Genomic DNA, 16,427 nt, shown 5'->3' on the forward strand with positions numbered 1-16,427 from the left:
TAGTTATATTTACACTAATATATATTTAATTCTCCGTCTTTCGTTTTTTATATAATTTAATATACTTATTTACATATAAACAACTGTCAATTGGCAACAATTCAATTTCAAATAAAATGTCATAAAAAACTTTTTGAACTTGAATAAGAACAATGAACTTTTTTAAGAAACTATCTACATATAATAACACTATGAGTGAAGTAAAAATATATATAAGAGATAATGAGAACCTATGATGCAAATTTTATAAAATAAAGTATGAAAAAGAAAAAATTATAGGCGTTTAAACAATTAAAATCTGACAAAATGAGAGGATGGCGGAAAGGAAAATATATAAATCTACTTACCATAAGACGTCAAGATGGTCAAAATTGTTGAGTTTTTTTTATACGTGTATATTGCGATTTTTTTTCACGGCGGAATTGATTTGAATATTTATTGTTGACCAAACCGTGCAAAATGGCAAAGTTCAAAACTATCGGAAGAACGTATTATATAATATACATACATGTTGTCAGACCAATGAGCGAAGTGAAATATATGTAGAAGAGGCTTGTAAAAAATGGCTTAACAATTTATTATCTAAAGCAACTATAGTTAACTATTCTATAACTCGCTACATCTGTTCCACAAGAAAATGGAAAAATAAGTAAAAAGTAAACAGAAAAATAATGAAATTGTAAAAAAAACGTGATAAAATATACATGTAACGCCAACCTACACTTATTTTTTTAATTTTCTTTATTTTTCTTCAACTTCTTACTTTTTTTGTCGAACCGGTATTGCGCAATATAGAACATTTGACTTTACTGATTTTTTTTATAAAAAACTATGTATGTATAGGCATCGTCTTAAAAATAAAATGAAAAGTAAAGCAAGCAAATTTTATATTTCGATACATTTTATTAGAGACTAGCTGAACCCGGCATGCACTGCAATGCCAGAATACATCATGCAATTCCCGTTCCGGTTTCAAGTGATTTTTGGAGCTCAATAACGTCTCTTCAAAGCCGTGTCGTCATAAACCAACTGGTAACATGCTTACCAACGCTTCAAACTTTCTTAAAATTAATATGTTAATTACGAATATTGATGCTTTTTTCCCGTTTTTTTTTTGCACAGTAAGCTTCCCGTATATGCATATAACAAATCCTGAAAGTTCCTTCGTAATCGGTTGAGTGGTTTAGGAGCCTATACGAGACAGACAGACAAACAAACAGACATTCAATTTTATATGTATGTATGTTTATACTAGTTAGTGATTTTACCCGACTTTGCTCGGTATTTGTAATATAAACCACTTAAAAATGACTAATATAATAGTAAACATTTTATTAAACTTATTTGAATAGTTTTATTTTATATAAATTTATTTGAATATTAATTTGTTTTTTTTTATTAAATTGACTGTCACGAACAAACAAATATATACCTTTCGAAATCATATGTATACCAGAATCCGGCGGCCCCCCGGCATCCTCCGGGGCCTTCGTCCCCGGAGCTTTCGAATCCTTTGAATCCAAAAAAAATCGAATGTGTTGTTTCCAACCAACCAACCAATTTTACATACATATATGCATACATGCATAACTGATCATTATTGAAACGGTTCCTTAAAATTGGCAAAAATTGTCTTTCCCACTGTCACAAATCTTCTATTTATTGTATGTACAATTTGTAAAAATTATGTACAAAATTTAAATCCATAGATGTCTCAATGGATTAATTCTAATAAAAATTAAAAAATTAATTGTTATTTCGTGTTCTTCAACTTCTGGAAATACGGTGATTTATGTTATAATGAAATACTGCATTATTTGTAATTAATTGTCAAGGAAGGCGCATTGGAGTCTTCCTGTCAAGCCTTCCTGGTATATATCTATGTAAAATAAAAATAAAATTATAGATTCAGAAGAATCAAAAAAACTGCTGCAACACATGTGTATGTATATTTGTTTTTATAATGCACCCGGGACATAATACTTTGGCTTCAGTCAACCACAACTAATAACATATACTTAATTCCATACAATGTCAAAGTTATATGTATATACCAGCCACTTTGTTAACACCCGTCCATCATCTCCAACTGGCCAACCCCACACTATCAGCCATTGAAACTTTCCCTTCCAAATCCTCACACGTCATGCGAGTCAGTGCTCATTCGGTCTGTATTCAATTGGGCTCGGCGATTGTCAATCTTGGAGGCGTGCAAGTGGCGCACAGGTGGCACCCCAGCCTCTCACACCCCTTCTACTCCCACAGTACCTTAGAGGGGTTGTTCTGCGCAATTTTTTGAATAATTTAACCGCGTCGTGTAGCGCTCACGTCGAGACCAGCCGCCGCGATTTTAAAGCTCACTTTTTAAACCGGCGACGTGAGCAGCCACCGGAGCGAAAGTCGTCGCGTTTTTGGATCATTCAAAAAAATAAGAAAAAAAAAACCACCTAGGTATTATATAAGGCGGGCGCGTGACGTTTATTCATGTGGACGATTTGTTGTCTGCTCGGATACGAATTTTCCGAAAGGAAAATATAACCTATACGCAAAAATAAATAAATTAAACGTTCGCGACCGCGCCGTTTAGGAGTTAACGAGCGCGTAACGGCTGGAAGCGAACGACGACGAAACGTTCGTATGTCTCGTGCGTTGCAAATTACATTTGAAAATATAAAAAAAAATGTGCTAAAAACAAAAGAAAGTCGTCAAATCTGCGAATCGCGTATTTTTTTATTGTATATGAACGAACGAACGAAATAAAATTCATGCAATTTCAGTATGTATGTATGTGCAAGGCCGGGATTGGCTCGTTCGGAGGCCGTCTCGATGACAGTTATGCAAACATCGAAATGGCAATAAAACTTCTATGTCTGAAGATCGGTTATATGTAGTTGTTTCTACTTTTATACGCTGTAAATCAAGTTATCGTATGTCGTTTGTCAACTCCTTCATCAAAAAAAAAGATAGAATTGGACACTGAAAAACTGCATATGTATGTATGTATATCTTCGATACCTTTCTATACCGTTCTTTGACACCATTGCATGAGGAAATATAAATATTACCCGTATTTATTTCCCATTTCCTTTTTACAAGGTGTCCTAGGATTTAACTCACTTTCATCGAGACGAATTATTGCCATTTCCAAATATTTCTTTGGAGTATTAAAGGGAAGTATTGACATCCCTTCGATTTTATCGGAATTGAAATTTTGGGCGCCTGAATGCGGTAGAGCTTTGCGTCATCATCGACTTTTCCAAACCTATTGCTTTGAAAACGTCTGCTTTCAATAACTCGTTTCTTGTAAAGGCTATTCGGTTCCTTAAGAGGGCTGTACACCCGAAACCTTGATTTTGTTGCCGTTCCTTTCTTCGATATATATATTGAGTGAATGTATATATTGAGTCGGTCTCCGTGTCGAGACAGAATGTTAAATTACAGAAAACGCAAATATCTGAGGGCAAAAATCGAAAATCGAAAGATCTTAAGTCGAAAGATCAAAAAAAAATGGTGCATGGTAAACGTTACAACTCACTTAATTTGCGCGAGCAGAATACAACAGGAACAAGAGGAACAGGCTTTTCCTCCCGTATTAATGTGCGCGCGCAGAATACGGGAGGAAAAGCCTGTTCCTCTTGTTCCTGTTGTACCCTGCAAATTAAGTGAGTATGTACGTGAGTATGTACCGTTTATAATGCACCCTTTTTTTGATCTTTCGATTTTCGATCTTTGCCTTCCGATATTATGGCTCGTCACGTAGACCCAATCAAATCAGATATATGTATAATCAAAAAGAATCAGTCAAAATCTCGACTTCAAATTTTCGCATGATCACTAAACTTCATTTATTGTTACTACGTACATAAAGTAAAAAAATAACCACGAACTAACTCTACATTTGGTTACACAACCCAGTAGTTTCGTTCATTCTCGGAAACCCTTATACTGCTTTGATACGATCGAGCTCTATTTATGTATTTCTTATATATATTTTGACTAAAAAAACTTGCATATCCTTCTATTGCCTCGATTCAACCGACCTCTATTTACAGTCCCTGACCAGAATATTACGCCACCCCTCTCGAGATGCGTTTGGGTAAATTTGTCACGGTCGTAAATAACTCATTATGGGAACTTTTGGCCTCATTTTTTTTGTGATCTTATCCTTAAATGCAACTCTATTCACTAGCAAAAAATATCGGTGGATTATCCCTCAAAAGGTCTTCAAAAACAAAAGAAAGATGTTTGAAATCGGTTTGCGTCTGAATTTTGTTCAATATTGACGTGCGTTTCCGTTAAAATCATTCATTATTTTGTGAAAAGCACTGTGTTTTTTTCTCTTTTACTGCAACTTTATCATATTTCTAAGGTAAGTTGGTATTTAATATCTCGAAATTTTACTTTGTTTTATGATTTAAATTGCTTGTAAAACTTTTATTGGATTTTTTTAGATGGGTAGAAAATCAGATCTTTCTAAAGAAAAAATTGCAAGTATTACATCATTATTAAATACAGGAAAGTTTTCTCAAAACAAAATCGCGACAATGGAGGGTGTTAGTAGGGCGTCTATTAGAAAAATAAAACAAAATCTGGAGACTGATTGCGTCCCCACACTCAATCGGCGAGCTAGTAGTCGTACTAAAAAAAAATTGGCCCTCGTGTGGATCGAAAAATCGCCAGGCTTGTTTCCAAGAATCGATTTATTATAAAAAAAAATATTCAACAAAAATTAAAGGACGAAAACGTGAAATATCTACTTCAACAATACGACGTCGTTTGGTCCAAGCTGGATCGAAAGTACGGCTACCTGCAAAGAAGCCAATGTTGACCAAAATAATGCGAAAATCTCGTTTAAATTGGGCCAGACAGCATCAACACTTCTCTCTGGATGATTGGAAACTGGTAATTTAATATGAAAAAAAATAATTATGAAATTAGACTAAATTTACAAAATCATTAATATGTGATTAATATTTGACCAAACGAAGTCGTACTGTTGACGTAGATATTTCACGTTTTCGTCCTTTAATTGTTGTTGAATATTTTTTTTTGTATTAAATCGATTCTTGGAAACAAGCCTGGTGATTTTTCGATCCACACGACGGCCAAATTTTTTTTTAGTACCACTATTAGCTCGCCGACTGAGTGTGGGGTCGCAATCAGTCTCCAGATTTTGTTTTATTTTTCTAATAGACGCCCTACTAACACCCTCCATTGTCGCGATTTTGTTTTGAGAAAACTTTCCTGTATTTAATAATGATGTAATGCTTGCAATTTTTTCTTTAGAAAGATCTGATTTTCTACCCATCTAAAAAAATCCAATAAAAGTTTTACACGCAATTTAAATCTTAAAACAAAGTAAAATTTCGAGATATTATTTACCAACTTACCTTAGAAATATGATAAAGTTGCAGTAAAAGAGAAAAAAACACAGTGCTTTTCACAAAATAATGAATGATTTTAACGGAAACGCACGTCAATATTGAACAAAATTCAGACGCTAACCGATTTCAAACATCTTTCTTTTGTTTTTGAAGACCTTTTGAGGGATAATCCACCGATATTTTTTGCTAGTGAATAGAGTTGCATTTAAGGATAAGATCACAAAAAAAATGAGGCCAAAAGTTGCCATAATGAGTTATTTACGACCGTGACAAATTTACCCAAACGCATCTCGAGAGGAGTGGCGTAATATTATGGTCAGGGACTGTATGTTTCTTGTATTTTTGCTATTCAAAACCGAATAAGAGCTCAATCTAATTCGAGACAGTTAGTCAAGCATAATCGAAGTCATGAACATATGGTCCTTTGAGTCGATTTTTTCAATCATATGGTAACTGAAAATGTCTGGAAAACTTGGATAACCGTATACTGCTTCAATACAACTAAGCTCTGATAATCTTATAACTGAAACTTGAATAACCTTATACTGAGTTCAATACAACAATTTACATACATATATCTACTTTTCTTGTTTTTTGACTATTCAAGACTGAATAAGAGCTCAGTCTAGTCCGTGACAGTTAGTCAAGCGTAATTGTAGACATGAACATGGTTACTTGAGTAAATTGGTTCAATCTTAAGGTAGCTGAAAATGTCGAGATAGACACAAAATCTACGACATCCACTTCAATAGTTTTAATTTGTTATATGATTTGCAAATCTGTCGACTTTGCAGTCACATTTACAATTTAATCATGCCCTGTGAATTCGAAAGAAATCGAAAGTCGAAAGAAATATATTTACATATTTGATAAGACAGCTTATTCAAAAGATTCAAAACTATAAACTACAAAATCATCCATGCTGTTTTCTTTCTTCTTTTCCAGTTGTTCTGTTAACGAAAAGATCGTGGAATCTGTCTATTTTATAAAATAAAAAGCTCTCATATGTACTTCCAATTTCGATATCATTTCAATGCTTACATAAATAGTAATATAATAAATGTTCATCATTAATGAATTATGCTATGCAAAAGCATATCTTTAATTTATCAAAAACCAAATGTCACGGTCTTTCCTCCCTTCTAGCGACAGCTAAAAATCGACGTCTTGAATAATTCTGCGCCGTTTTGTCTCGTCCCCCCTCAGATCTCCCACCACCAACCCTCCCCAATCTCCGTTCACTTTTGTTTTTGTCGTTTCCTTTTGTTTCCCGTTTTGTCCAATCGACACGGCCTGTCGTGTCCAACGAAAGCTGCTTTCTTTCTTGCGCTTTTCACTTTTTTTTTTGTTCTTCGCCTGTTATTTTCAGCGCAAACGCTCGTCAAGATCGAGAGGATCGCCTCAAAAGTTAGACCCATCTTTGAAGATAAACTCGTTTCAAATGCATAATAATAAAAATGTACAGTGTCTATTTTAATTTGGATATACATACATACATATGTAGCTATAGGTCACTAATTTACTAATCTAAAAAACTAGTCACTAATTTACAGTCAATAAAACACCAATAAGCTGTATAGGATAATTAAATCAGCATTCAAATTGATATGTAAAATTTTCTACTGTAAAATTAATTCGTATATAATGCGACTAGTTATTATATTTCAAGTTCTTTAATTAAATTTTATTATCGTTTTTCAATTAGACCCTCGCGCCGAAAACAAAATAATATAATAATGGATGAAATAAAGATTGAAATGAATAATTGAAAATTGGCCTCCATCATCTGTCCCCCACCCTCTAGTCTTTTGTTTTTCCACGGGGTGATTTTCTTTTTTCCCAGAACACCTCTCAAACTGTGAACAAATTCGCGTATTCTTCATTGATTTTATTTTTATTTGTTTATTCATATTTTTTAAACAATGTTGAAGCTTCGTATATCATTCATATATTTTTAATAATATTATATATTTCTAATTTATATACCTTTAAACTTCAACATTCCAAAATAAGAGATTTTACATATAAACCAGACTAGCAGCATACCCAATCATATGTTCATATGTCGTTCGTCAACTCAACATCAACTCACATCAATTTAGAACCACAAAATATTTTATACAATACAATATACCTACATACATATGTACATTTAATAAGCCTTGCTTTATAAATTCCATAGTTTATTAATCGGCTTCTTACTGCAGTGGCTACCCAACTCCATTAACAAATCCATACATACATAGTTTCTTTATGTTTTGAATTTCCATACTATTTTTATATATTTATATAAACGGTACGCCACTTAACCGTACGACTTAAATATTTTACTATTTTTTACAAGCCTATTCTAATTTATCGTTGAATAAAAAATGAAAAATTTCACACTCAACGGTGCTTTATCTTCAATCTTCAATTGTTATATGGGTTTTGTTCCGATATAAATTTACTCCTACTGGATTGACAGTTGGAAAACGCTGGTCCACATCCGTATATATGTATATTTTTTTTACATTCCCTCCATGTTTCTCCCCGCTCGAGTACGTACTCCGTCCCGTTTTGTATTATCAATTATCTTTGAAAAGTGCCTTTTGTTCTTTTTAATAAAAGTTTTTCCGGAGTGTTGTGGCTGATGCATGAATTGGCCCCAAAACTTTTTGATTAATTGTAGATGAATATTTGGGTGTGCGCACTTACACATATACGTTCGTTTGATGTCCATTGTTATATGAAAACGTTCACTTTTCCGACCGCGCCCTTGGAAACATACGTGTAATTCAATATGCATTATTTTTCTTTTCAGAGATTAGTCGGCACAGAATCCATCACCTTCACCGTATCCACAGTACTCGTGAACCCGATATCGACATGGGTAGCCATCAGTGGACCTCATGGCTTATGTGCTATGAGACTTCCTCGACGGTCCGGATCTCAAGCCCTATTTCAAGGAGGACGCGATACCATTTTCTGCAGGTTTGATTTCATTTATATCCTCTTAGAATCAACAGAGTAGTCGTATCCCTTAATTTAAGCGAAAAGTCGTCGATACAAAATTATAGGATGCGTTTCAAATTTTTTGATCTCGTGCTTTGAGGATCATTTTATTAAACTACCGGTTCTACCAGTTTTTGTCTAAAATTTTACATTCGGTACTAGGTAGTCTATTTTGTACTACCGGTAGTACCGAATGTAGAATTTTAGACGTTTTATTAAACCACAGGTACTACCGAAACCGGTTCTGTCAGTTTTTGTCTAAAACTCTACATTCAGTACTACCGGTAGTACAAAATAGACTACCTGTAGTACCGAATATAAAATTTCAACTTTATGTTAGTTGAATTGTTTTGAATTAAGTTAAAGAATGAGTCAACACTTACCATTATTTTGGACTGGCTATTCAAAGGGGCCCCTTAATTTATCATAAATTTAAAATCAAAGTTAAAATATGCCGAAAATATCTCACTCATACCTGAGATCATTTCCTAATACGTACATTCATAATATGTGTGTATGATAACTATATATTATCCGGATCCACAACGAAACGCCGAACGATACAACGTCCCCGACAAAATGACAACGTGACATAATGTGACATTCACATGGTCTGAGACGATTTTTTTAACGAAAACAAGTAGAAGAATTCAATAAAATGTATTGTGACGAAGATCTATACACGTCCTTTGACATATTAATAAATGAATATTAGATAAGCCAGTCACAGTAGACATTATGTCGCGTCATTATTTGATAAAGCGACATAATGTCTACGAACAAAATGATAACGCGACATAGTCTATGGAAAAAATGAAAACGCGACATAACGTGACATTCACATGTTCAAAAACGATTTTTTAACGAAAAAAACGTATAACACTTCAATAAAATGTATGATGACGAAGATCTATACACGTCCTTTGATATATTAATAAATTAATATTAGATAGTAGACATTATGTCGCGTTATCATTTTGTCGGGGACGTTTTATCGTTCGGCATTTCGTCCGGGAACGTATCGTCGTGACACCGTATTATCCAACTTAGAAGTTCTAAATGATTGTTAAAATTGCGTATTAGGTGGTTATATTATTACGACAAAGCTTTTCAACAAACTGTAAAGGAAATTTAGAGTGTTCTTTCTACTGAAATGAATTCAAACATTAAAATCCTCCTGCTAACGAATTTGTTAAACTTAATATGTATCTGAAATGGTGCATGCTCAATATTATTCAGCTTCCGGCACGCAACGAACAATAACAATAACAACGTTTGAATAATCGTCGTCATAACAGCAGAACATTATTTAATTGCGTTAAAAATGAACATTGGGTAGGTGTAAGTAAAGTAAGTAAGTAAGTATATATTGGAGGGGTTGCAAATGCCGGAGGCTCCACCTGCAGCGGCGCAGATTATTACAAGTAAGATAATAATGAGCGCGCGATGGTTGGCAATAATATTCACGTTGTAATAAGAATAAACTCTTGCGAGGCGCTAATCTCCCGCCCAGCCTCTCGGTCTGGTCGGGTGGGCGGTTTGGGGGCAGGGGGTGGTGATGGTGGGTGGTCGGGTGGTTTGCCGGGTTGTCTTCCACACTTTTTAAGTTGAAATTATTCGCGAGAGAGACGCCGAAATAGACGGGATGTTGCGCATTTGTTTCGCGTCGGCACCACCTAGCGCGAGATGATGTTGATTAACAGACGAGTCGCTAACGGCCAAAGGGTCAAATGCTCCAGGATGGGAAACGTTCGTGCGCGCTTTCGGTCGTTGGTTTTTAATTAAATTTTCAGTATCGAATCTAAATGTGTGTCGTATATGTACGAGACCGGCTGATAGGTTTTTATGCGTGCTGTGTATTAGGGCAGGGCTGTCCAATTTATATGGGTAAATGTTCCGTGAAAAATTGACTAAATGAATATGCGCCTGAACTTGTTCAAATACATGTTTCATTACAACTGCCTACACTATAGTATAACTGAGGTGTGTCGTGAAAATTTTTTGGAACATTATATGTTGTAAAAGTACGAATTTTCATGCACCGAGCCACTATTGTAACTTGGTTCTGAGGAAACTTTGTAGCTGCATATTTTTATTTTTATTTTACATATATACCAGGAAGGCCTTACAGGTAAATCCCAATGCGCCTTCCTGGCCAATTACAAATACAAATGCAGCATTTTTTTATTATAAGTCGTTGAATTGCGAGACACTGAAAAAACTCGCAAATTAACGAGACATCTATGAATTGTACATAAATTTTTATTGTACATCCATCAAATTTCAAATAGCGGTGACATAGTAGGTAGGAAGGATTTTTAGCCAATTTTTTTTTCCGAGAACCGTTTCAACAATGAAATCAGAGAAAATTGGCAAACTCTGATAGGAAACGATCAACCTGGAGTCACAAATCCAGGTCTGACCAACAGCATACTCTGAAAAATTCATTTTCATTCAGGGATAGAACCCGGCACCTTCTTGACGGTAAGCAGAAGCTTAACGTCCGAGCTATGCTGCTGGCTATGTATATCATATGAGTTTATTTATTTATTTTTTATTTTTTTTACATATATACCAGGAAGGCCTTACAGGTAAACCCCAATGCGCCTTCCTGGCCAATTACAAATTTTACAAATTACAATTCAGCATTTTTTTTATATAAATCACTGAATTACGAGACACTGTAAAACTCGTAAATCAATGAGACATCTATTAATTTGTACACAAACTTATTTATTGTACATTAATTAATAACAAATTATAGGTGACATATCGTATAGGAGGGATTTTTAGCCAATTTTTTTTCCGGGAACCGTTTCAACAATGAAATCAGAGAAAATTGGCAAACTCTGATAGGAAACGATCAAACTGAAGTCACAAATCCAGGTCTAACCAACAGCATACTCTGAAAAATTAATTTTCATTCGAGGCCCGGGCCCAGGGATCGAACCCACCGCCTCTCAACGCTAAGCAGAAGCTTAACGACCGAGCTACGCTGCCGGCTATATAAAATATAATTTAATTACAAGATATAGTGTGAAAAAGAAAAGGTTATATGTAGGCGTTTAAACAATTACAATCTGACAAGACGAGTGGCTGGTGGAAAGTCAAATATATTTTATTTTATTTTATTTTATTTTACAAAATCAATTAATCAAGCACACTCGTCTAACAGATTGCTCCAAAGCGACGAGTATGCTAAAAATATTAAGAAGTACAAAAGGAAAAAATACAAGTTAAATAAACAAATTATATATACAAATATACAAATTACACAAAGAAAAGATAACTAAATAAAACATGAAATCATAATAAAATCATAATTAAAAACACTAACTCAACCTTTCTAAATGGTCGCGACCTCCATAACTTAGGAAGTGGTGCAGAGAATGAAGAGAGACGTGACAAATGTCAATAGCACCATCTAGTGAATTTAAGAAACGGAGGCCGCGAGGAATGGGAGAATGACTAAAAGCCATAGTTCTAGCCAAAGGAGTGTGAAAAAGGGGACGATGGCGGGTCCATATCACACTCTCTGGAGCATGAAGGCCCAACTCAGCCAGGATAGACGGACAGGAGATACAGCCTCTAAATATGGAAAACAAGAACTTGATGAGGGCAACACTCCTCCTGTGGTCAAAAGAAGTGTAGCCGACCATACCCATGACGAATTTAGAAGGAAATAAGTATGGGTAAATCCCATATTGCTCCTTATAAAGCAGTCTGAGAAATCGTCTTTGGACAAGTTCAAGCTTCACAGATAGAGACTTAGTGTAAGGATTCCAGATCATAGAGGCGTATTCCAAGATACTCCTAACTAGAGCATTGTACAGAAATCTCAAAACAGCGGGATTATGCTATTGTCGAGAATTACGAAAGACAAACCCAAGCATTCGTGAGGCAGAGCAACACACAGAGTCGATATGAACAGAGAAATTTAGGTCACTCTGGAATGCAACCCCAAGATCAACAGTTGAATCGATCCAGTTCAATAAATATAAGCCTACTAGCTGTTAAACGTCACCGTCTTCAAAAATTTCGCAAATTTAGAAGTGTTTATTGCGATTATTTTTCTTTATCGAACTATAAAAATCGATTGAAATTTCTATCGTTGACCAAACCGTGCAAAATGGCAAAGTTTCAAAACGATCGGAAGACTCTATGAAATTTAGCTCAATCGTTTGCGAAATCTAACATAGTAAAAACGTTTCACTTTAAAATTTACTCTTCTGAACTCTTCTAAAACTCTTCTCCTCTTCAAAAGTACACTTCTTTCACCATTTATGTCTGCTGATTATCATTACATACTATGGACAAGTGGTTAGCATATGATGCTTTCGAACTCGGAAGTGGTCACGGGTTTCAGTCCCACTGATTGCTGCTGGTCAGACGTTGGTTTGTGACTCATGGTCGATCGTATCTTAACAATTTGGCAACCTTTCATCTCGAAATTTGGCGATTTATATTTTTAAAAATGCTGCAAAAATGTAAATTTATCCATAGATGTCTCTGTGATGCTTTGTTAAAATTAATCTGAAATTGCATATCGGTGTTTGTACTTGACCAGGGAGGCGCATGAGATTTACCTGTTAGGCCTTCCTGGTATGTATAATATATGTAAAAATATAAAATAAAATTTATGTATTTATATATATACGATCAGGATTCAAGGGGTCTTAAATGATGCACGTAGATTAATTAGATCAGACATGTTTATTGTACGGCTTTGCGTCAGGTCTACCAAAGGGCAAATGCCCTATGTTAGATAGTTCCCGAACGCTCAACTTATACACACTCTGCACTATACACGCTCGCTAACCACACACTCTGCACGTTCAAAACCAAATTCTATATGTATGTAGAATATTCATTGATTCTTTCTCGCCATTTTATTTAAATTTATATTTTCCTATGATGTCACTATGGATTTCCCCTGAGCGATATACATATGTATATGATATTTAACTTTTATATATGTATATAATTTTTTGAAATCATGTTAAAATAGTGGTAGGATGGTTTTTTGTCAAATTGATGAGGAACCGTTTCAACAATGAAATCAGATAATTTGGCAAACGACTTGGAATTACAAATACCCAAGTCTGACCAGCAGTACTACAGATAATACTCGTAACAAATTCTTTTCAATCGAAGTCAACCCTTGGATTGAACCCGATAACATTAACGCAACCACCAAGCTATGCTACTAGAAGTCCCAATGATCTTTTCCTACTCTCGAGAAATTTTATTATACCAGTTCTGAAATATCAACCCTTTCAATCATCGCCTCTGTATGTTTATTTTAAAAATTCGTACTTTCAAGTCCTACTGAAATGCTCGACCACACTTTTGGGTATATGTGTCGAAATTTTCTTCGAATACTCTTCTTACTCAACCTTTTCCACCTGTGCTTTAAGCCGAAACATTATTTGAGTGTTTAAAAGGTACTGTAACTTTCATATGTGACACATCAGCTTAACGATTCAGGAAGGGATGGTCCTTAGAGCAGGATGAGCCAAGCCAAAATCGATCCGGTTGATAAATTGTTCCCTTTTTTGGGGTGTGCATGAAGGGGATGGGGTGCGATTATGGCGAGCGCGTTCGGCTTACAGTTGTGAAGACGATTCACCCTGCGAGCGGGTCAACAATTAACCCACCACCCACCGCCACCCCCTTATACCGCGCCGCGCCGCTCTTTTGTATACATTATTACGCGATATTTGCATATTTTGGCAGTAAAATTAATTCAAAGATTTGCGCGCTTTTCGCTTGTTTCTGCTTACCGCCGCCGCCCCTTCCATCCAACCCGAAAACCACCCCCTAGAACGCGTCCCCGTGACATCTGATGCCGCGATCGTCCTAACCCCTAATTCGGCGCTCACGTGTGCTTCCACTTTTAACCTTTTATTACGAGGATGGATTCGTGCAGTTTGAGTTGGTGTTAATTTTCTCGCACGATTTCCCGTTTCATTTGAGCTCCAACCCCACCCGATAATCTCCATTCGCTGGGATTATCGTCTGGAAGTCGGGAACATTTTCCACCGTTCCCGTGATCCTGGCTCGTTTTCGCGACGCTGCTTCTCCGTCGGAAAAACATCAACATTAAATGTTGGAAGTCTTTCACCCCCTGCCTACCCTATCATTGTCAGTTCTCATCAGCATATTATTTTTGGGAATTATCCACAGTACAATTAATTTTCGGCTAAGACAGTACGGATGCATTTTACGCACAAAAAATTATTCACTATTGTCAATTTCTTAGAAACCCCATACTTATTTATTTTCTTGTTTTGAACACTAAGGGGCGAAATCACACAGGGAAGAACGCCGCGTCATGTGCTTGGCTCCCCGCTCTGGGGGGTCTCCTATATTTCTTCAAATATGGGATACACCGTTATCGATCACTGTCAAGTAAGGACAAATACAAGGATACAATTTTAGCGAAAATACTCCTGGGAGTGATTTTGAGATGGTGTGTGCTGGGCGTTCCATGAATATGTGCAAGCATTCCACATTTTTTTCGCATGTTTAAAACTATCTAAAAAAAACCAGGTACCACGTTCATCGCCGTGTGTTTTCGCCCTAATGTAGTGTTCTATTTTTATTTGAAAAGCATCCATCAAACGTCTATTTTTGGTTAACACTGATTTGCTAACTTAAATGACAGCTAAATCCCGTAGAATAAATTATATAAATTTATAAATATTTATATAAATTATATTAATCTATATATAGATTAATAAATTATTTATATATTTATATATATTTATAAATTTATAGATTAATAAATAATTTAAGTAATATTAATTAATAGTAATTTATATAAGATATTAATATTTTCTTTATTATTTAAATAATGTTCAAATTTTATGCGACATTTGATACGATACCATATATTTGATATATATTTGATACGACATTTGATTTGATACCATACGATCGAACGATTGGAAGTGGATCAAAATTAGCTCACAAAGTGTTTGGGCCGAACACACTTTCGGTGAAACCAATAAAAAGAAGCCTAGTATGCTTGATATTTCCATAAGAAATAGAAAGCAGAACATACGGGTGAGAATACAAAAAAGATGCAAAGAAAGTGGAGTGAGTTACGAGAATTGGATTAATTGGAAGATATTTGAGTAGTACCCAAAAGGTAATGTATTGTAAAAGAAAGCCAAGTAAGTAGTGTTGTAAAATAATGAAAAATCTTAAAAATAAAAAATCACGTTTGATTAGAGCGATTTTATGTATGTATGTATATTAGAATTAATTTATCCAAATGGATCTTGGATTTCGAGTGATAAACTTGAGCTGCAACACCATTGGTGATGATTTAGGAATAGGACTTTCTTTGTTGCTGGCCAGACCTATTCTATTCCTGGCTTTGTTGCTGGCCAAATCTTGGATATGTCACTCCAAGGTCGATCGTTTCCTATCAGAGTTAGCCAATTTATCTGATTTCATTAGTAACGGTTCCAAATAATTGGAAATCCTGTCCTATTTCTCGCAAAATTTGAGTTACAGCATCTCATAATGTTTGGCTATTTAAAAATTTGTTCATATATGTCTCTATGATTATTGTAATGTTTGATGATCAATGTTTGTAATTGCACTTGATTAATGCTTACGTACAATATTGGCAATAGACATCTTGTTAATAAATAAATACTATACAAAAAAAGCACCTCGCCACTCTTTTGGGATTGCGTCGCTCCAGTATCCTAGCAGATCTCTTTAGATACATACCGTGACAAAAATATCCAAATTTCTTTATTTCGATGACATTTAGTGTTGAGGAAAAGGCCTAAACTGCTTCAGATCTTCTTATCGCTAACTCTGGAAAAAATTTAGTCAATTTATGCATTTCGAAAAGTTTTATATACAGACATACTCTACTAAGCATCGTTAGTATATTGCGTCTGCGGTATCACCCTCGGCCAAGTCGTCTGTGTCTTCTTTAAAGATTACCAGGTCTAACCCTTTTTCGCGGGGGCTGGTGTGAGTTTTGCGGTGGTTTCGCAAAGCGTGGGGGGTGGGCTGGTAGGGGGA

At 35.2% G+C, this 16,427-nt stretch overlaps 1 protein-coding gene across 1 annotated transcript in view; it reads left to right on the forward strand.

Moving 5' to 3' along the window:
- mbo (Nuclear pore complex protein Nup88) overlaps positions 1–16,427 on the forward strand; it is a 105,508-nt gene that overhangs the window by 62,769 nt on the left and 26,312 nt on the right. Inside the window, exon 2 of the mRNA XM_077430337.1 lies at positions 8,188–8,357. Coding sequence (XP_077286463.1) covers positions 8,188–8,357 — 170 coding nt within the window. The remainder of the gene's footprint in view (positions 1–8,187; positions 8,358–16,427) is intronic.

This window comes from Arctopsyche grandis, chromosome 5 (assembly GCF_051622035.1).
Source record: "Arctopsyche grandis isolate Sample6627 chromosome 5, ASM5162203v2, whole genome shotgun sequence".
NCBI classification, from domain to species: Eukaryota; Metazoa; Arthropoda; class Insecta; order Trichoptera; family Hydropsychidae; genus Arctopsyche; species Arctopsyche grandis.